Below are 20,760 nucleotides of genomic sequence, written 5' to 3' on the forward strand. Positions count from 1 at the left end.
TGACAGTGTGGCTGGTCTGGTCACAGGAGAAAAGATCTCCCTTGGTGGAGTTTGTGCATTAACCCCTTCAGGGCGCTGAGGCTCGGCTCAGTCTGGCCTGTGACAGTTACTGCAAACATTGCAGGAAAGAATGAATGCCATTTCTAAGCAGAAACTACACAGGAAGATCTTGTAACAATGGCCTGATTTCTTCTAGTCACTCAGCACACGTTGATGGAGGACCTACAATGCTCCTAATTCTGGGCGCAAAACACTCATTCTTTCATTTCCCACAGTGGCCCAGGCAAACGGGTAAGGGAAAATAGAGAAGTTGAGATGATGTAGAAGCCTGTTAATGCTTAGAATGTAACAATGAAAGTTAAAACTTTAGCAAGGGCTAAGTCAAGCAGAAGACTTGCCTTCCATTGATTCCCGATACAAACTGGGATGTTAGCCAAACTGCCTCAGGTATTACCTCATGGTCACCTTGCTCTTCTGGGTCTCTGCTCCCTGACTTTTCCTTTCCCTGGAATGTCGGTGAGCCCCACCTTCCTCCCACACTGCCCTACATCTCTAGTTTACTTATCAAAACCATACACATTCTGCAAGGCTTACGTCTTCCCTATTCAGAACTGCTGCAGCACTTAGGGTCTCAATAGATGGTAGTAAAGTTATTTAGGAAATATCTTAGCTTCCCTACCAGAGCATAAAATCCCAGACTACAGCAATCTACCTTAGCGACCTTTGATTTAGTATATGAATGCAGGAAGTAATTAGTTACTTAGATCAATACCATGGTAAGAAACCTGGATAGCTTTTCTGAAGGTATTTTAAGTACCAAAGCTAAAGTAATTGACCCAAACACTTACCTTCAAGTTCCTTCCAAGACTCCTCAAGGAGAGAGAGGCCCCACTTACTTTTAGTACCATACAAAGCACTACACCTTGTAAATAATTTCTGGGAGCCATTCTGGGCTGGTGAATGAGCTTGGGCTCCAGAGTCCCTCAGACCAAGGTCTCCAGCCTAGTTCTTCCACTTACTGGTTGCATGACCCCACGGATCTTAAGTACCTAAACTAAAGCTTCGGTGTCCTCACCTGCAGAATGAGGCTCCTCACCCTTTTTTCTTTTTCTACCTAATTGGGCTGTGAGTGTGTGTGGGAGAAGCACTGAGGAGAGCAGCACATGGAAGGAGCTATACGCCAGCCCCTCTTCTCCCACTCCCTGCCTGGTGCAACAGGGTACTTTTTATTTTTACTTACTTTTTTTTTTTCCAAGTTTTAATTTAAATTCAAGTTAGTTAACGTATAGTGTAGTATTGGTTTCAGGAGCAGAGTTTAGTGAATCCTCACTTACATATAACACCCAGTGCTCATCTCAGCAAGTGCCCCTCTTAATTTCCATCACCCATTTAGCCCATCCCTCACCCTCACCAACAACCCTCACTTTGTTCTCTAGAGTTAAGAGTTTCTTGCGGTTTGCCTCCCTATCTGTTTTTGTCTTATTTTATTTTCCCTTTCCTTCTTCTATGCTCCTCTGTTTTGTTTCTTAAATTCCACACATCAGTGAGACCATATAATTGTCTTTCTCTGATTGACTTATTTCACTTAGCATAATACCCTCTAGGTCCCTCCACATCAGTGCAAATGGCAAGATTTCTTTTATCTTTGATGGGTGAGTAATATTCTGGAGTGTGTGTGTGTGTGTGTGTATAGATAAATGTGTATTTAGATACCACATACCACATCTTCCTTATCCATTCATCAGTCAATGGACATCTGGGCTCTTTCCGTAGTTTGGTTCTTGTTGACATGCTGCTGTAAACATCAGCGTGCAGGTGCCCCTTCAAATCTGTATTTTTTTTTTTTTATCTTTTGGGCAAATAAGCAGGGTACTTTTTTAAATTGCCAACTATTTTTGAAGGTAAAAAATATTCTGATAATAATGGTTTTTAACAGATGTCTGTAGTCCATATGGGCCCCATCTGCCTACTCTGCCCATGGGTTTGCCTTTTGGGTTTCGGTTCGCTGTGACCAAGGGCAGGAAGAGCCATGCCAGGACCACTGCCCAGTCTTCCCACGTCTGCCCTTGCCGATGCCCAGGACCTCGGTTCATCACACAAACATGTGCAATCTGTGTATTCCACACCTTAAAGGACAACTGAAAGTCATCAATCAAACTCCAGCAGGCTTTCCTTTTTTTTTTACTTCTCAGTAAAATTACGGTTAAAAAAATAATTGCAACGATTCCTGAATTTAGTAATCAAATTTCCTTCCCTGCTAAATGATTGCCCGACTTTGGTTTGAATGCTTCAAACGCGGGAAGCTGATCCGCAATGGTGTGAGGTAGGCATGTCGTGGAACGAGCGTCACTTGTCACCTGGTCCCACTCAGCTGTATTCTTCTCCACTGTGTCTCCAGCTTGTGCCAAATCCCGACAATGGCGAAAGATGACTCCTCTGTTCGTTGCTTCCAGGGCCTGCTGATTTTTGGAAATGTGATTGTTGGTGTAAGTATTTTTCAGGAAACACTGTTCCTTCTGTAATCACAGTTTTTGGATTAATCAAAAGTGAGAGTTTAAAGGAAAATAATGATCTAATTACTGGCTTCCTCTCTCTTTTCTTGATTCCAGGAAATGTGTTAGTAAAATATGTTAGCTAGAACTTACAGAAATAATCATATGTAACTATGTAATATGTTGAAAGATCGTGGTTTAAAAAAAAAAAAAAGGTTATTTCCCTCCCAACTTTCGAATACAGAAATCTGAAAGAAGCCACGTCCACCACAGTCAGTGTCCAAACATTCCCACCACATGCACATTTTGGTGTTCCTTTCCTACTTCACCTTGGTTTGATTTCCACAGAACTGTTCTGTTAAGGCTGTTGGGGACCGATGTTTGCATTCCTTACCATTCCTTATCATGTCCTCATCATGCAGAGGTCAGTACCAGGATGTGACAGTGGCTCAGAGTCCTGACCGTGTGGGCTCTGTGTACTGACAGAACACTTGAGAGTCAGGATCACTGGCTCTAAGCCAGTCCTGCCTCCATCTCCACAGGACTTTGGACAAGTCACCGACTTTCAAGGCCAAGAGCCCTCATCCATGAAAGGCAGGGTGTGGGAAAGATAACCACCAAGGTTCCTTGGATCTCTGGCACTGATGAGTACGACCAGGACTAGTTTCAATATTACAATTCAGGAATTTGAGGGAAGGGCAGTGGAAGAGGGGCTCTGAAGTTATCTCCATACAAGAAGATATTGTTGAGTGGTTCATGCCCCAAGGACTCTAGATGGTCTAAAATTTCCTGGGTCTTTTCCCAAATAACAATTAGACAGAGGGACGTGTGGGAGGAAGCATGCAAGTTATTAATAGGATGGAAGGAGCTGTTTGATTTCCTCATAATGCATTTAAATCCATGGCTTTGCGCCTACACAGGGACAGAGTGAGTCTCTCTCATAACCCTCTCCCCACACTTCTGCACCCCTTTCCCAACGCTGCTCTCCTGACCACCAGCCTGATAGAACACCCTTTGCTCCCAGATGTGCGGCATCGCCCTGACCGCAGAGTGCATCTTCTTCGTATCTGACCAGCACAGCCTCTACCCATTGCTTGAAGCCACCGACAACGATGACATCTACGGGGCAGCCTGGATTGGCATGTTTGTCGGCATCTGCCTCTTCTGTCTGTCCGTTCTAGGCATTGTAGGCATCATGAAGTCCAACAGGAAAATTCTTCTGGCGGTGAGGCCTTAAAACTCTCTACAGTTGGATTGATTTTGATGGACTGTTTTTTCTTCCCTGAGACAGTGACTTGGCTTGTGGGGCAGGTAGGAGCAGAGAGAGCCAGGTGAGAGGTGAAAAGGAGGTCAAGATTTGCCCTGCAGTGAAGCTTATCCATGTGGGGGGCAAGGATGTCCTCCACTCTTGCAAGTCCAGAAGATTCCAGTACAGAGAACCCACAGGGGAGCAACCTGGAGGTGACCCTGTTGAGTATTTTCCAAATCCGTGCTTCTCTACCTGGTGTTGGTATGCCTCCAGCAGGTATGGCCAGGAGCTACCTAGGCCAAGGGAGAGATAGACTGAGAACATGATCATTGGATTTTTTTTTCTCTTGACAATAAGTAGTCTCAAGTATGATTTTAATATTAATCAGTCATTGACATTTTAGGATATAAAATACAAAATATGCATGAATTTTTAAGAGAAAGTGTGAGCTCATTTTTGAGCTCAAGGATGATGATTTTATATAATGACCTGCATTTCTCATATTTTGCATCCACTCTACTTTTCAGGGACTCTAGAAAACCTTGATGCACAGCACTATAGAGTACAACTTCAGCTCCTAACCCTGTGCCCCACAGACAGGCTTCTGCCCTGAGCCACAGACAGCCAGGTCAAGCCTTGCTTTGCAGATGGAAGCAAATGTGCAACCAACAGAGCTAGGAAACCTTGGTATTGGGTCTAGACCTCTGTTCTCTGCCCTCATGCTCAGAACAATGGTTTCTCACACTGTGATGGGGTCCCACACCCACTCCCCACCCTGAAATAACTCTCCTATCCAAATGTCGCAGGACCTGAGCTACATCTTTACGAAACAAGCCCAGCAACCTAAGATGCTTGTTGGTTTACTTTTCCTGTGATCTAAACATTGTCCTGGCACCCAGGGAATGCAGAACATTACATTCTCTGATTCCTTCAGCATGAGTTATTTCCAGGGCAAAAGCACCCACTTTTTTCAGGCACGGGAAAGAATGCAGGGAAATGGAGAGGACGGGCAGGTGTCTCCAGAGACAAGTTTCACCTGCATCCCAGTCTCACTTTGGGCCAGCCTTGTATGCCTGACACAGCTGAGAGAGAACATTCTTCACTGTGCTCTGCAAAGAGAAGGAACAAGGCACCTTCCCAGGGGCTGATAGAAAAAACTCCTGCACCCGGAGGCCCCTTTCTGAAGTGTCTCTGAGGGGTTTCCGAGCCTCTTTAAGGAGAACCTTCAAAGCGCGCTCTCTCTCTCTCTCTCCTTTCCTCTTCAAAGGATTTTATTTTTAAGTAATTTCTACACCCAATGTGGGTCTCAAACTCATAACCCCAAGATCAAAAGTCACATGCTCTAAGGACTGAGCCAGCCAGGTGCCCCCCATCATGAAAGCTCCTGACAAAAAACAAGTAGCAAATGTTATGAGGCCTCTGATTAATCAAAGGCCATAATCTTTCTGTGACTAGTGGCTGAGTCATTCGGGCAGCCCAGGGTCCTGCTCAGCGAGCCGTCCCTGCCCAGGGAAAGAGCACAGTTGTCCTTGCCCTTCCCCACGTACACCGACAGCAGCGCCCCTTCCCTGGGAGAACCCAGGGACCCGATGCGAATACACAAGGCTGAGGAAAGCAAAGACAGACCCTTGCAAAGAGTTCCCATCCCAGAATCAGAGGCAACTTGCTGTTGAGATATTTTCCAGTCATAAATAGAGGCAGAGTGGTGGGGAGGCATCGTGCGAAAGTGTGTGTGCACCTGTGCAAGTGTGGACACACAGACACACGACAGCGACACACAGTGGGGTGTGCTCTCCTCGCCTGCCCCATACCTGGGAACCCAGGGGCTGAGGGATGAGAGCCGGCGCAGGCCTGCGTACTAGGAGCCTCCCACTCCTTTCCTGGGAGACTGGACGCTTGGCAGGAGGGGCGCTGGGTGTTAAACATCATCCAGTTCATCTTGTCTGACCTCTGTACTTCTACAGTTTCAGTAAACCATAAAGAAAATTTCTCTCACTGAGAGGGATTTTATGAAGCTCTATAGAGCGTCTGATCCACCAAGACAGTCTTGCCGGCCAGTGAACGATCACATGCAGGCGCACATCAGTGCCTTTGCTTGCATGTTTTTCTCACTTAAAATAGCAATGTAGACAAGACATTTCTCACTGGGCTGAGAAAGCTCTGTATTCAATAGTCATTTGTTCTCTGGGCATAAGGAGGGAATTGAGCAGATTAGCACCTGGTACCAAGTCTTGCTCCAAACAGCTGATCCACGAGGGTTTGCTGAATAATTTCATTAATGATTGGATGCTTTGACTTAGATGAATATGCTGAAAGATATAACAATTATTTTTTTTTAATTCTCTCTTTGGAAACAAATGTAATTCTTTTTTTTCCCCCACTTGTTTCCCTTCCAGTATTTCATTCTGATGTTTATAGTATATGGCTTTGAAGTGGCATCTTGTATCACAGCAGCAACACAACGAGACTTCGTGAGTACAGTCACAAAGAGCACAGAGTGGAAATGATCATAAGAGTCGTCATTGTCATAAAAATATAATAGCTGACATGTATTAAGCCCTTAGTCTGTACCAGGCATGCTAATATGTGCATTAATATTAAATATACAAGTTTCCTTAATCCTCATAATAACTCCATGAAATAGGTATTATCACAATGGTCACTTTATAGATAAAGAAATGAGACTTGAAAAGGTGAGGTAACTTGTCCAAGATTACACGGCTGGTAAGTGAAAGAGGAGAATCCTGAGTCCAAGCAGAGCAACTCAGGGGGCCCAAGCTTGTACTGCTATGCTCGTCCCACTCTATGGTGGCCATCAGCTCTTCCATAGGATAATCAACAGTCCACCACATCTAAGACTTCCCCTCAACTCAGCATCTTGTTTTCTCTCCTTTTCTCCACTTCCAAGCCTAGGCCACTGTAAAATGCCTGCCCACCTTGGTCTCACTGGGATTTGTTTGAACATGGGAAGAAGGGAGAAGGAAAACGTCTCCCTTCGTGGGGACTTCAGCCATCCAGAGCCTCACACCCATCCTACCCTTTCTTGGGGCCTCTACAGACAGTTTTAGTCCGGGAGATAATGATCAGTGACCCTAGCAACAGGCAAGGCACATCACTCTGCTTCCTTGTTGGACGCGCGGGCTAACTCTCCTTTTGTTGTCTCCTCCCACCATAGTTCACGCCCAACCTCTTCCTGAAGCAGATGCTGGAGAGGTACCAAAACAATAGCCCTCCAAACAATGATGACCAATGGAAAAATAATGGAGTCACCAAGACTTGGGACAGACTCATGCTCCAGGTAATGCCTGCAGCCTTGGGGAGATAGCATTCTGTACCTCAACCAGTATCCAGGAGTGAAGGTATGGATGGCAGTGAAGTTAAACAATGGGGAACACAGCTTCTAGGGTGGTTTCATTCAAAAAGAGATTGGACTGGGGCCCCTGCATGGCTCAGTGGGTTAAGCGTCTGACTCTTGATTTCAGCTCAGGTCATGATCTCAGGGTTGTGAGATAGCGTCCTGTGTTGGGCTGGGCATGGAGTCTGCTTCAAATTCTCTCTCTCCCTCTCCCTATGCCTCTCCCTTGCTGCTCACATGGACTCTCTCTTCTCTCAAAAAAAAAAAAAAAGAAAGAAAGAAAGGGAAAAGGAAAAGAAAAAGAGACTGGACATGGGCGAGTTTCATTCATTCTCATTCATTCTTCTTATCTATTCCTCTTGTGTGCACATCACTCAGTGGGACCCCTAGATCTATATTTTATTTTTGAGCTATGATGTTGATTAACTTCCATTTAGGGATAATGACACTGTTAAGAAATTTAGATAGGGACGCCTGGGTGGCGCAGTTGGTTAAACGACTGCCTCCGGCTCAGGGCGTGATCCTGGAGTCCCGGGATCGAGTCCCACATCGGGCTCCCAGCTCCATGGGGAGTCTGCTTCTCCCTCTGACCTTCTCCTCGCTCATGCTCTCTCTCACTGTCTCTCTCTCTCAAATAAATAAAATAAAATCTTAAAAAAAAAAAAAAATTTAAAAAAAAAAAAAAAAAAAAAAGAAATTTAGATAAATCACATGCACTATCTCTTAGAACTCAAGCATCATTTACACTGGAAGAACAAGTTTGCTTCCTCCACATCACAGTGAACTCAAGGGGCAATTATTACCTATTTTGCTTATTTAGTACCAATGGGCTAGTCCTGCCAAGGACCATGGGCTATGACCTGACTTGATTGTCCACTTTTCTGTCACTGGCCATCATACCTTATATACAAGTTTACCTTAAATATCATCAAAAATCCAAGTCTTTCAGAATATCCATTGTTACCCCTGAATTGCCTTATGTATATGAATATCTATCCCTAACTAAACCCTAATCTGATCCAACTCTCACACTGTCCCTGCCTCCCCTTCCCCTCTACTGGCTCACAGTGCACCTTGTAGCCTCTGCTCCCTCTTTGCTGTCTCTTTACCCCCTATTCTCTATCACTTCCTTCATTTATCTGAATATTCTCATTCCAATAATTCTTTTTAGCCCATTAGGACCTTTTTTATTTTCTACCTACTCGTCTGACTATAGGTCATGTACTTTTTCCACTCCATTAACAAGAGCTAAGCTCTTCAAGTAAAAATGCAAATGCCCACACATCCGAAAAATCTTCTTACCAACTTCTAAAAACCCAGTCTGAACTTAACCATTTTCCCTCCAAAAGGCTCAGATCAAAATACAAGAAAAGTATTTCCTAGCCAAGGATTTTTCAAATTCTATGGCAAAATAGAATCTGCTTTAAAGACAGCTGATTTGGAGCACCTGGGTGGCTCAGTGGCTTAAACATCTGTCATTGGCTTAGGTCAAGATCCCAAGGTCCCAGGATTGAGCCCCGTGTTGGGCTCCCTCCTTGGCAGGGAGTCTGCGTCTCCCTCGGCCCCTCACTCTGCTTGCGCTTGCTCCCTCTCTCTCAAATAAGTAAATAAAATTTAAAAATAAGTAAAGACAGCTAATTTACCATCAGATTTGTCTGAAAGTAATTCATTCTGAAAGTTGAGAGGGGCCTGTAATTTTAATTTCTTCCCTTGAAACATTTTAGCAGAACTTCTACTAAGGAACTAAAGTGATACGAAGAATGTTTTATCTTCTGTCTTCAACTCTATCCAGAGTGTAAGGATGTTAGCTATGTGTTCTGTTCCTTGATCTTCCTCTCCTGTGTAGAGGCAGAGCCCTATGTCACCAGGTTTGGGTTATTTTTTTCCAGTTTATTTTCTCCCGTTATAAATGTAATACACAATTACTCTAGAATATGTTAAAAGTACAGAAATGTAAAACAACAGGAATTACTCATTACTTCTTTACCACTAAAGATTTTAATTTTCTGACTCTCAATTTGCTCATGTGTCATATGAGAATAATCATACCTCCCTCACATTGCTGTATCAAGATATTAGTATTAATAATTAATTAATTGGTATTGATTATTAATATTAATTAACATTGGTTAAGTAATTAATTAGTATTAATGATTGACCCTTAATAAGTAAGGGCTTACTATGGGACAGGCACTGTACTAGACAGGTTGGGCACATTAGCTAATTTCATCCTCACAGGAACTCTGAGGACCGTGGACTGTGAAGGAAACAAAGTCATATTTTACAGTGAAGGAAAGTGAGGCGTAGGAGGGAGCTGAACTTATCAGAGGCTTCAGAGTTCATTAGCGGCTAGTGGAGTAACAAAGGGTGAAGTATTTTGTAAGTTTTAAAATGTAGGTTATCAATACCCTCCGCTCTCATTTGGGGAATTCTAGGAAACGTAAGATATGGTACATTTTCCATATCTTCTTTCTCTGTATAATCTCAGTTGCTACACTGATGGCTGTAGCAAGCAGCATGAAGAGAATTCTGCATCTCTGCTCTGCTGACAGGACCACTGCTGTGGTGTCAATGGCCCGTCAGACTGGCAGAGATACACATCTGCCTTCCGGACTGCGAATAATGATGCCGACTATCCCTGGCCTCGTCAGTGCTGTGTGATGAACAGTCTGAAAGAACCTCTCAATGTGGAGGCCTGCAAGCTAGGAGTGCCCGGGTACTATCACAAAGAGGTGAGTCCCCTCTGCCCAACACCTGCCAGGTTTTCTGCTCTTTATGAGGGAAAGACTGGTGAACTATAGTCGTAACGTCTCATGAAGGATTCTGCATCATTTTGCCCTAAACCTCACATCAACTATTTCCTTCTCTGTCAGTAAAATGCAGATGCTAATCTAGGGCTGTTCTGGGAAAATCAACATTTCTTTCTTTTATTTTTATTATTTTTTAAGATTTTATTTATTTATTTGATAGAGATTACAACAAGTAGGCAGAGAGACAGAGGGGGAAGCAGGCTCCCCGACGAGCAGAGAGCCCGATGTGGGGCTCGATCCCAGGACCTCAGGTTCATGACCTGAGCTGAAAGCAGAGGCTTTAACCCACTGAGCCACCCAGGAGCCCCGAAAATCTACATTTTAATAACAGAACAGGAGAATGGTGATAGCAAAGCCCAACTTTGTTTAAATGCAAACTGTTTATACAATAGAATATAGACTTGGTACTTGAAAAACTATTTTCACTACGCAAAGATTGGTTCTCTTTTTGCAAAAATGTAAATGGAGGGGCTGAGTAGCTCAGTGGGTTAAAGCCTCTACCTTCAGCTCAGGTCATGATCCCAGGGTCCTGGGATCAAGCCCCGCATTGGGCTCTCTGTTCGGTGGGAAGCCTGCTCCCTCCTCTCTCTCTGCCTGCTTCTCTGCCTACTTGTGATCTCTGTCTGCAAATAAATAAATAAAATCTTAAAAAAAAAAAAAAGTAAATTGGAAGGGGTGTATACAAAAAGAATGTTTTGTTAGTGCCAGAGCAGTGGCAATTGGTGACGGTAAATGCAGTAATGATATAACCACCCTCATTATTCCGTGGTGATATAGGATGGTCTTAATAGGATATTAAGTTAATGATTTGGGTAGAAGGCAGTTTACATACAGATGGTTTTTGAGAAGGTATTTCCAGCCTGATGGAAATGATAAAACGAACCTGAAAACTAACATTTGTTGTGTACTTATTAAAACCAGGTATCGTTCCAAGTGCTATATGTGTATTAACTCATTTAAGGCTCAAAGGTAGGGTTCAGTATGATTCTTATTTTACAGATGAGGAACTGAGACACAGAGATTTAAGAAGCACCTTGCCCAAGGTCACTCAGCTAGTAAATAGTTGAGTCAGGATTCAAACCCAAGCAGTCTGGCTCAGGAGCCCAGACTGTAAGCCAAGAAAAAACTTGGAAATATTCCCAAAAAGCCTGAGGAGAATTCTCCTATACTTGGAATCAGCCTCTGAAATGCCTCTACTGTTTTGCGAGTTACCACTTTGAGGGAATCTGGCTGTGTGCCAGTTCATTAAATATTGAGAAATGTCAGACTCCTTAGTCTGTGAGTAAATACTCCAAAGGGCACGTTCAGAATGAAGGACACTGAGCAGCTGATCGTCATGCCGCACCTCGGAGCGTTCCTGGACTAGGACTGGTTGCGTTCATCCAGAAAAGGACATGGGTATGATGCAGATTATTTTGCAGAGTCCCTCAAAGCCACCCATTTTAGCTTTTCAGCAACTGTTGCTGCATCAGTTACATTCAGACTGCTGTAACAATTAACTGTGCTCCTCATTATCACAATATGCAGTATAATGATCACTCTCAGGAGAAATAAATGCTTTCAGTATTTCAACCTTGGCACAGGCCCACACAAACGTATCTTGATTGGACTGGATTGTGTATAGAGTGTATCAGCTCTGTGAAAGGGCAGGAAAGGGTATTTGTCATGAAATAATCAGCTGATCTCCCTTGGACATGTAATGTTCTGGTAGGGAGGAAAGTCCCCAAGAGTTTTGACAATGCTTCCCACCTCCTCCCCTAGGATTCCTTCGTCTCACCTGTGCTTATTAACATTTCTACTTCCTCTCCCCACTAGCTGCACAACTACAAACTTACCATCTCGCAGCCCTACTCCCCTGCCAAAGTCCTGCACCTGGAATTCTTCTCTCTGTCCCCGGCTCCCAGGCTCCCTGTGCTCCTACTCCCTCAATCTCACTCATTCTTCACCCTCGACACCTTTCTGCCTCTCCCTCTCCCAGTCCCCCAGATTTCCACACACCACCGTTCTTTCTGAGTCATAGGTCCTGCTACTTCTCCTATAGCAATCCCTTTCCACCAAGTAAAATATGGCCCAGTTCTTCCTATATTTGACTTCTGTTATTGCAGCCCTGAGCCATATTGTAAGTATTTGCTCACAGATCTTTTCTGCTCACTATCTTTTCTGAGTCTCCCTGAGGACCGTGCATTACTTAATTCTACATCTTCAGTACATCTCATACTGCCTGGCCCAGAGCAAGCACTGAGAACTGTTTGGCGGGTGGGTGGTGGAAGAGGGGAATGACGCTCTTTTTCACATCCATATTGTAGTTTTCGAAATCTACATTGCATAAATGAAGGCTAACAAGATTAGGGATGTCCTCATAGGTGTGGGGGAAAATAGAAACTAACCAGGAATTCACACAGCCTGTCAGTCGCAGATACATATGTTCTTACTCATGGTCCACCTGGCCCAGAAATACTGTGTGCAAAATCTGATCATTGTACCTCTGGAACATTATTACAGAACTGAGGAAGATCAAGGAAACCAGCACAATGATAAAAGAAAAAACAAAAAAACAAAAAACACACCCTCTGAGCAGGAACTAAATTAGAAGAGGTGAAAAAACTGAGGCTTTTGTCTGTGAGTTCTAAGAACAATGCCAATGTCTGTCTTGTCACTGCTGAATGCCCAGCCCAGTGCCTGGCACCCGACGTAAGTGGTTTCTATGGGTACCTGTTAGGACAAACGACCCCCTCCAAGGATTGTTAGTAGGATCCGTGAGTAATGGATATAGGAGTGTTCATGAACTATTGTGTCACTTGTAATCATTACTTCATGTCGGGCTCCATTCATTCTACCAACATTTATTAGGTGCCTACTTTGTGCCAGGCACTTGTGCTAGAGATTCAGCCACGAGCACAAAAAAAATCCCTGCCTCGTACTTGCACTGTAGCATGGGAGAGAGACACCAAACAAGTTACCAAACTAATACATGATAAATTCCTGGTAAATGCCATGAGCAGAAGTAAAGCAGGGTGAGTGTATATGGAATGACGGGAGAAAGAGTGTTTTTCCCTATGGTGGTCAAGAAAAGCTTCGTTGGGGGATACTTGCACAGAGTTCTGAATTAAATGGGGGAAATGAGACACTTAAAGAAGATTGAGGAAGAGAGTTCTAAGCAAAGGAGGCAGCAGGTGCAAAGGCTCCGAAGTGGGAGCATTCTTAGCTTTTCACAAGAACATCAAGGACATCAGTGTGGTAAGGCCAGAATGAGTGAAGGAAGAGTTGAAGACTGGGATGCTTTAGATTTTGTAGGGCTGGAATCTGTATGGAAGGATACACTCCTTAGGAAAAACAATTAAAAATATGCATACAAAATTAGGCACAGGGCCTTGAAATGGTCTTATAAGTAAGCAGCCCTGGAGCTTAAGCTCATTAGCTTTACAGGGAAACAGCCTCTGGAAGAGGACACTGGGCTCATAGAGAGGGGCAGAGCCACATCAGACAAGTCTGGTAGGCCATTGTGAGGACTCAGAATTTCATTTTAAGGGTGGTAGAGAGCCATTTCTTTTGAGCAGGGATTTGAAGTGATCTGATTTATGTTTTACAAGCATCTTTCTGGCACTGTATAAAGATAAGTAGGGTGCCAACCGTGGACTCAAGCCCCAGAGAGACCAGTGAAGAGGCTGTTGTAGTAATTCTGGAGAGAGACCATAGTGGACCAAGGCGGGGGCCAGAAGTAATGAGTGTTTGGATTTGAGATGTATTTTTAAAGTAGACCCAAAAGGTTTTGCTTAAGTATTTGATGTTGGATAAGAGAAGAACAGTTAAAGATAATTTCAGATTTTTTTACTTGAGTGAGTAGGTGAATGGAGATGCCTGTAACGTAGATAGAGAAAAGTAAATAGGAGAGAAATAAAGGCTTAGCAAAGTCAGGGGGCATAAGTGGGTTAACAAGGGCCTGGAACAGGGTCCGAAAGATGGAACCTCACGTGGTTATCTATAGCCTCGGGGTAGGGGCTGAACTTCAAGGTCAGCCTTTTGAGGACATTTCCCTCTGGACCTCAGTGGCCCATGGAACCCCCTGGCTGCTGCATTCACTAGACTTCTCCCAGAGCTTTAGCACAGGTCACTTAGGCTGCAGCTCTAACCTCATGTGTGTGTTTTACTCCAGCACTTTGCATGGTGACTGGAACAGAGCCTGCCACGTATAAAAACTCACTGGATCATGGCATGCATCAATGAATGATTTGATTAATCCAAAATGAATCGTTGGCACACACACCTTGGCTTCTCAAAGTCTCACTGGAATCTAATAAAGATATGCTGAAATTTGATAGCAAATGAGAATTTAGACAGCATCAAACAGGGGTTCCTTTAATGGTTAAAAAAAAAAACTTTGATATTTATAGATCAGAAGCACTTTCATTTAAGAATAAACAAACCAAAGGTACCTCTCCCCTCAAAAAAATAAAAAATCGCCAAATAATTCTGTAGGGAGAGAATATGTACTCAAATTTTATTACGAATACTTTGTATTGTACTTTATGCTACAATTTTTTAAAAAAGAGAACACATTGCCCATGTATTCAATATGAAAAAACATTAGCCTAAAATAGCAGCACCTATGTTAGACTGAGTGATAAAGACACAAAATAATGTGATCTAGAGTGGTTGTTGAACAGGACTATTTCTGTTCCCTCAGCAAAGCCCTGATGATACCCGCTGTCCATGGGGATGTGGAAATAGCCTGGGTATGTTAAACTAGACTTTGGGATAGTCTTGATCCAAGTAGAAATCTTCCTTCCCACCCATCCCTTACATCTTCTTCTCTGGTTCTTCTCTCACCCATGTGGAACCACGTGCTCCTCCAGGGGTGCTATGAACTCATCTCTGGACCCATGAACCGACACGCCTGGGGGGTTGCCTGGTTTGGATTTGCCATTCTCTGCTGGACAGTGAGTATTTCCCTGCACTTGATAAGGAGAGAACTTGAGAAGGCCCTGGTTAACCCAACCATGCTAGACAGTCTGGGAACAAAACCTCAGACCTGAGGGCGAGACAGGAGGCTGCTGGCATCAGGCCAAGGACTGTGGATTCCGTGGGCAGGTGGGGCGTTTATATCCCCTCCAGGGGAAGGGATATGCCCTACTAGCCAGATCTACTAGCTAATGGGGGAGCACTTGATTGCCTCCAGCTCTCTGGATCTCATTAATTCATTATACCGAAATACCACTTCCTGGGGAAGCTTCTAGAAAAGAAAATATACCTGGGCCCCAATCTCTGAGATTCTGATTCATTGGATCCAGGGGCAGGACCCAAGCATTTAAAAAACCTTTTCTTTCCATATAATTCTAATTTGCTGTCAGGATTAAGAGCTGTTACATTTGGGAAGCAGGTCTAAACTTTTGATTTCAGAACCCCTTTATACTCTCAAAAATTACTGAGGACTCTAATAACCTTTTATTTATGGGGGCTATATCTATTTATATTTATCCTAATGGAAATTAACCCAGAATTTTTTTAAAAACGTATTAATTCATTTAAAATAATAATAATAAAATAATAATAAAATAATTACATGTTAACATTAACAATGTATTTTTATGGGAAAAGTGACTATTTTCCAAAACAAAAAACAGAAAAGTAGCACTGTTTTACATTTCTAAAAAGTACCTTCAGTGTCTGGTTTTAACAGAAGACAGCTGGGTCCTTTTATTTGCTTCTTCACTTAATCTGTTATACTAAGTTGCTTAGGCTGAAGGATTTGAAGAAAATCCACCCTCATGCTGATAGGTAGCTGAAAAAAAAAAAGAGGAATGCTTTGATAACCTTATCTAAAAGTAATTGTGAATAATCTTCTTTGATACTGCACAAAACTTGACAACTAGCAGGTTATTATTTTTTTTTTAAGATTTTATTTATTTGTCAGAGAGAGAGGAGCAAGAATGAGCACAGGCAGAGAGTGGCAGGCAGAGGCAGAGGGAGAAGCAGGCTCCCTGACAAGCAAGGAGCCCAATGTGGGACTTGATCCCAGCATCCTGGGATCATGACTTGAGCTAATGAAGGCAGCTGCTTAACCAACTGAGCCACCTAGGCGTCCCAACAACCAGCAGATTCTTAAGTGTTAGTTGTGATGTGGAATCTAAAACTATGTCAACAAACTTTTCAGACTCTATTTTATTAAAATACATTTACATCAGTTTGTCTTACAATTTACATAAATCATTCACCCATTCATGATTCCATAACATCATGCATTGGTCATTTGGGAAAATACTGGTTCACTGCGTTATGCTGATCTTCCAAATATTGGATGAATTCTTTATGAGATACCAGGAAATCTGTTGCCACATTGGAAAGGACCTTTATCACGAGGATACTATCAACCCATCATGACAGAAACAAGTTGCCTGATTTTTGCTTGAGCACCCAAATTTATCACTGGCAAGAAATACTGTCAGTTGTTTTCCTCGAAGAGACAGACTCACTGTGTAAATTTTTGAGAAAATGTCTGCCAAACATTCAATCTGAATAACTGTACCTTGTCTATTAGTCATTTTTTCAAGTAAAAATCACATTTCATGAAAAAATGGCTAGTTCAGGGGCCTCTGGGTGGCTCACTCATTAAGCATCTGCCTTCAGCCCAGGTCATGATCCCAAGATCCTGGTATGGACCCCCATGTCAATGGACTCCCTACTCAGCAGGGTGTCTGCTTCTCCCTCTCCTTCTGCCCCTCCTCTCCCCTCTTCCCAGCTTGGTGTTCTCTCTCTAATAAATAAATAAAATATTTTTTTTAAAAAAAGGCTAGTTCAGTATACAGTCAAGCAATCACACAAGTGCTTTTCCTTAAGACAACCATTAGATTTCAGTATGCAACAAAACTGCTTTATGCATACTTTCCATTGCAAGAATATTAAAAAGATATATATTCAGGGGCGCCTGGGTGGCTTAGTTCATTAAGTGCCCAACTCTGAATTTCCACTCCGGTCATGTGATCTCAGAGTCTTGAGATCGAGCCCCCCATGGTGGGCTCCCCCTGTCTTTTTCCACTCTCCCCTCCCCGCCGTTCTACTGCAGTGTAGGAGCACACATGCACCATCTCTCAAATACATTAAAAGGAGATTTTATTTATTTATTTGAGAGAAGAACAAAAGAGAACAAGGTGGGAGAGGTGCAGAGGGAGAAGCGGACTCCCTTCTGAACAGGGAGCCTGACATGGGGCTCAATTCCAGGACTCCAGGATCAAGACCTGAGCCAAAGGTAGACGCTTTACTGACTGAGCCACCCAGGCACCCCAATAAATAAATCTTTCAAAAAAAAAAAGATGAATATTCGAAGGTAAACATAATAATATGTAAGGTAAACTAATAATAAAGGTAAAGGTAAACTAATAATAAAATTAGTATTTCTTACTGCTTCATCAAAAACAATCTCAAAATTCTAAATTTCTAAATCACTTAAACTGCCTTTTTTTTTTTTTTACTGCAAGTACGGAGCTGTGAAGAATACACTGACTACAGGGCGCCTGGGTGGCTCAGTGGGTTAATCCTCTCCCTTTGGCTCAGGTCATGATCTCAGAGTCCTGGGATCCAGCCCCACATTGGGCTCTCTGCTCGGCAGAGGGCCTGCTTCCTCCTCTCTGCCTGTGTCTCTGCCTACTTGTGATCCCTGTCTGTCAAATTAATAAATAAAATCTTTAAAAAAAAAAAAAAAAAAAAAAAAAAGAATACACTGACCACTGACACAGTTTAGTGCCTCTACTTCGAATCCTAAGACGCCAGCAGTTTTACCTGCCCCTGCTTTTGCACTGTCAGTACAAATGTGGAAAACAGTGAAAAGGGTAAATAAAGTCTTAACATTATTATGCAAATGGCCTTGACGACAGGCGCACCCACGAGGGTCCCTTGGATGTTTGTGCACCACAGTTTAGGAAATGCTGGGTTCGGTGTGAGAAGCTGAGTGAGGCAGGAAGGAAAAGTGAGCTCCTTTGAGAGGCCTTCTGTGTCCCTCACCCACCCTCAGGAAGTCCCATGGCGCCCCACCTCGCACACACGCGGCCATGTCTCCATCACTCCGATTTGACGTATTTGTCTGCTAAAAACCCGGGATCCAGCTGCTCTCTGTATCCCCAGGGCCTAGCTGAGCACAAGCAGGTGCTTGATAGTTTGTTGAGTGAATAGAAAATGGTAACATGTTTCTATGACTCGAATGGTAACAACTTCTATGAAGTTTCTTTTCCTGCCATGCTAGCAGGAACTGTGGGATACTGTTTAAAAGTTCTAAAGGATCTTAGCACTCCAGACCAGCTGAAACTCTTGACATTTCCACAAGCATCAAGTGCACTCTGAATCTAGTAAGTCCCCCTGAAATTCAAAAGAGGGAAGCAAAAGGAACTAAATGTATTGAAGACCTCTATGGACAAGGCATCATGTCCGATACTTTCAGAACTAAATCCCCCCAACAGTAGCTAGGTAGGGAGCCAGTCTCCTTACCCTCTCTGTGCCTTGGTCTCTTTGTAGGATTCTGGAAGCATTCAGGGGAGTTGTATGTATAGCCTTCAGAACAGTGCCTGATGTACAATAAGTTGTCAATAAACATCAAGCATTCGTGGTAATAGTATTTCTTCCTCATTCCGTCATCTAACTCTGGGGCAGGTGAAGAATATTATCATTACTTTTCAGATGCAGGGGGGTAGTGTCAGAGCTGCAACAGAACCCAGATATTCTAACCTTCCTCACCTGAGGCAGAAACCTTCAGTTCTGTGGCATTCTTCAGGGACAGTCATTCCAGGTCACAAGCATTTTTGGGAAAATAGGGGGTTCTTGGGAGAAGAGGTTCAGTACTAGAAAGCAAGCAAATTCTACCTTCAAATAGTACATACAGAAATAGGAATCCACTGGAAGTTCATTGGCCCTGCTGGGAAGAAGAAAGAATTTGCCCGGGGGGCTAGTTCAGCACAGACATGAGGGGCGCAGCCCCAGCAGACAGGAAGTCTAGGGCACCTTGGTGCAGGGAAGTGGGGAACAGTGAAACTATCTCTGAGCAGCAGGATAGTTACCTCTGCCCCTTGAGGTTTCTTAAGGCAAGATTACTCTTAAAAATCCAGGATCATCTAGGCCTGAATGAACCTAACATCCTTTCCCCCCACCAAGTAGGAGTCCTTTCTAAAACAATTCCTTATTTTTTTATCCTTTGTATTCTAGTTTTGGGTTCTCCTGGGTACCATGTTCTACTGGAGCAGAATTGAATATTAAGAACAAAGTGTCACCACCACACCATCTTCCTCCAGTTGACTCTGGGCCCGGTGCTGCAAGCCAGCTCTCCTGGTAGAGCCAACGACTGCGCCCCGCGGGGGCCCTGTGCCTCTTACTCCAACTGCCGAGGTAGAGGTGTACCCCTGGGCTCGTAGCATCTCAAAATTCTCACTAGGGTTTTCAGTCTGGTCTCGGGTACTGCAACATTTTTATAGCCAGTAGGAAAGGGAGACTTTGGAAAGTCAATAATTACTTCTTCTATCCCTGCCTATTTTTAATTTGAGGGCAAAAAGACTTCCACAAGAACCTGTGTTATCTCAGCAAGCCAAGTCTGTATTTGCACAGCAAGGTTGCGTGCATTTCTCCCTGCTTTCTGAAAGAGACTTGCAAAGGCTTTCATTCTTCTCAATCTTGCCCAGGTGAGAGAATTAAGGAAAAAATTGCTGAGAGAGATCTTTGGCCTTTGTTCTATGGTGGCTTCCATCTACACAGATTCAAGTGATTCCCTTACTGCCATCTTAGAACCATTTTGTTCTTCAGAACAACGTCCAACCTTGAGTTAATAGTGGTTGAAACTTCCTCTCAGACATGGCAGGGTGACCCGCGTGTTTTAAGCTCCCTTCTCCCATTAATTCCTTTTACTGTCAAATATTTCTCTCTGAACTATGTTTCCATTTGTGGTCCTGAAAGAAATTCTTACAACTCAATATTTGTCTAGTCTTATAAATAAAGATGGCTTTTAAATATGTTCATTTTCTCGGGGCGCCTGGGTGGCTCAGTGGGTTAAGCCACTGCCTTCGGCTCAGGTCATGATCTCAGGGTCCTGGGATCGAGTCCCGCATCGGGCTCTCTGTTCAGCAGGGAGCCTGCTTCCCTTCCTCTCTCTCTGCCTGCCTCTCTACCTACTTGTGATCTCTCTCTGTCAAATAAATAAATAAAATCTTTTAAAAAAATTTAAAAAAAAATATATGTTCATTTTCTTCTGTTTTTACCAGTTGGCATAATTGGTCGCATAGCAAAATGAGTGTTCCAATGGAAGAGTCTTTTAGGTTCATGGGAATTAATGTTTAGGCGATAGAAAATGCGATTGGGTGAGGTTTCCTGCTGGATGCCCTGTAACTTTGCTGTACGGTTTTGATGGTTGGAAATTCTAAATTGACTTTTACTTTTCACTCCTGCTTCACTTAGCCCAGTAGTGGTAATGGAGCTTCAGCTCCTCAATCCTTTTCCTCCTGCAAGGGAAGCAACTCGAACTTACAGCTGTGAATGATGTATCCTATGAAGGAAGTATAGGTTTTCTTCAGGGTCCTACTCACAGCCAACTCTGTCACAAGGAGTGCCCCTATCCCACATCCTGGTGAGTGAGGCTGAGCCCCCGGGGTAGGGAGGGAAAAGGGAGGAGTGGGGTGCAGACACACCTCTGCCACGCACCTGGGGAAAAGCTGGGACAGCAGCCTGATCTTAATTCCCAGGACAGGGGGCCAAAGGTTCCTGTCCTGACACTCATCCAACCTTGCCCCTCACGGCGTCTCTCCAGGGAGTGCTTCTGCTGTCAGGGTAAATAAATGACATCTGCACTTAGCTGAGAAGGTTTTCTCCATGGTCTTTTAGGAGAGA

At 43.5% G+C, this 20,760-nt stretch overlaps 1 protein-coding gene across 1 annotated transcript in view; it reads left to right on the forward strand.

The window, feature by feature from the left end:
* Nucleotides 1–20,098, forward strand: part of UPK1B (uroplakin 1B) — a 29,761-nt gene extending 9,663 nt beyond the window's left edge. Inside the window, exons 2-8 of the mRNA XM_044251439.1 lie at nucleotides 2,399–2,486; nucleotides 3,517–3,717; nucleotides 6,138–6,212; nucleotides 6,917–7,039; nucleotides 9,649–9,828; nucleotides 14,760–14,843; nucleotides 19,093–20,098. Coding sequence (XP_044107374.1) covers nucleotides 2,418–2,486; nucleotides 3,517–3,717; nucleotides 6,138–6,212; nucleotides 6,917–7,039; nucleotides 9,649–9,828; nucleotides 14,760–14,843; nucleotides 19,093–19,143 — 783 coding nt within the window. The 5' untranslated portion in view covers nucleotides 2,399–2,417 and the 3' untranslated portion in view covers nucleotides 19,144–20,098. The remainder of the gene's footprint in view (nucleotides 1–2,398; nucleotides 2,487–3,516; nucleotides 3,718–6,137; nucleotides 6,213–6,916; nucleotides 7,040–9,648; nucleotides 9,829–14,759; nucleotides 14,844–19,092) is intronic.
* The last annotated feature ends 662 nt before the right edge of the window (nucleotides 20,099–20,760 follow it).

Source organism: Neovison vison, chromosome 6 (assembly GCF_020171115.1).
Source record: "Neovison vison isolate M4711 chromosome 6, ASM_NN_V1, whole genome shotgun sequence".
NCBI classification, from domain to species: domain Eukaryota; kingdom Metazoa; phylum Chordata; class Mammalia; order Carnivora; family Mustelidae; genus Neogale; species Neogale vison.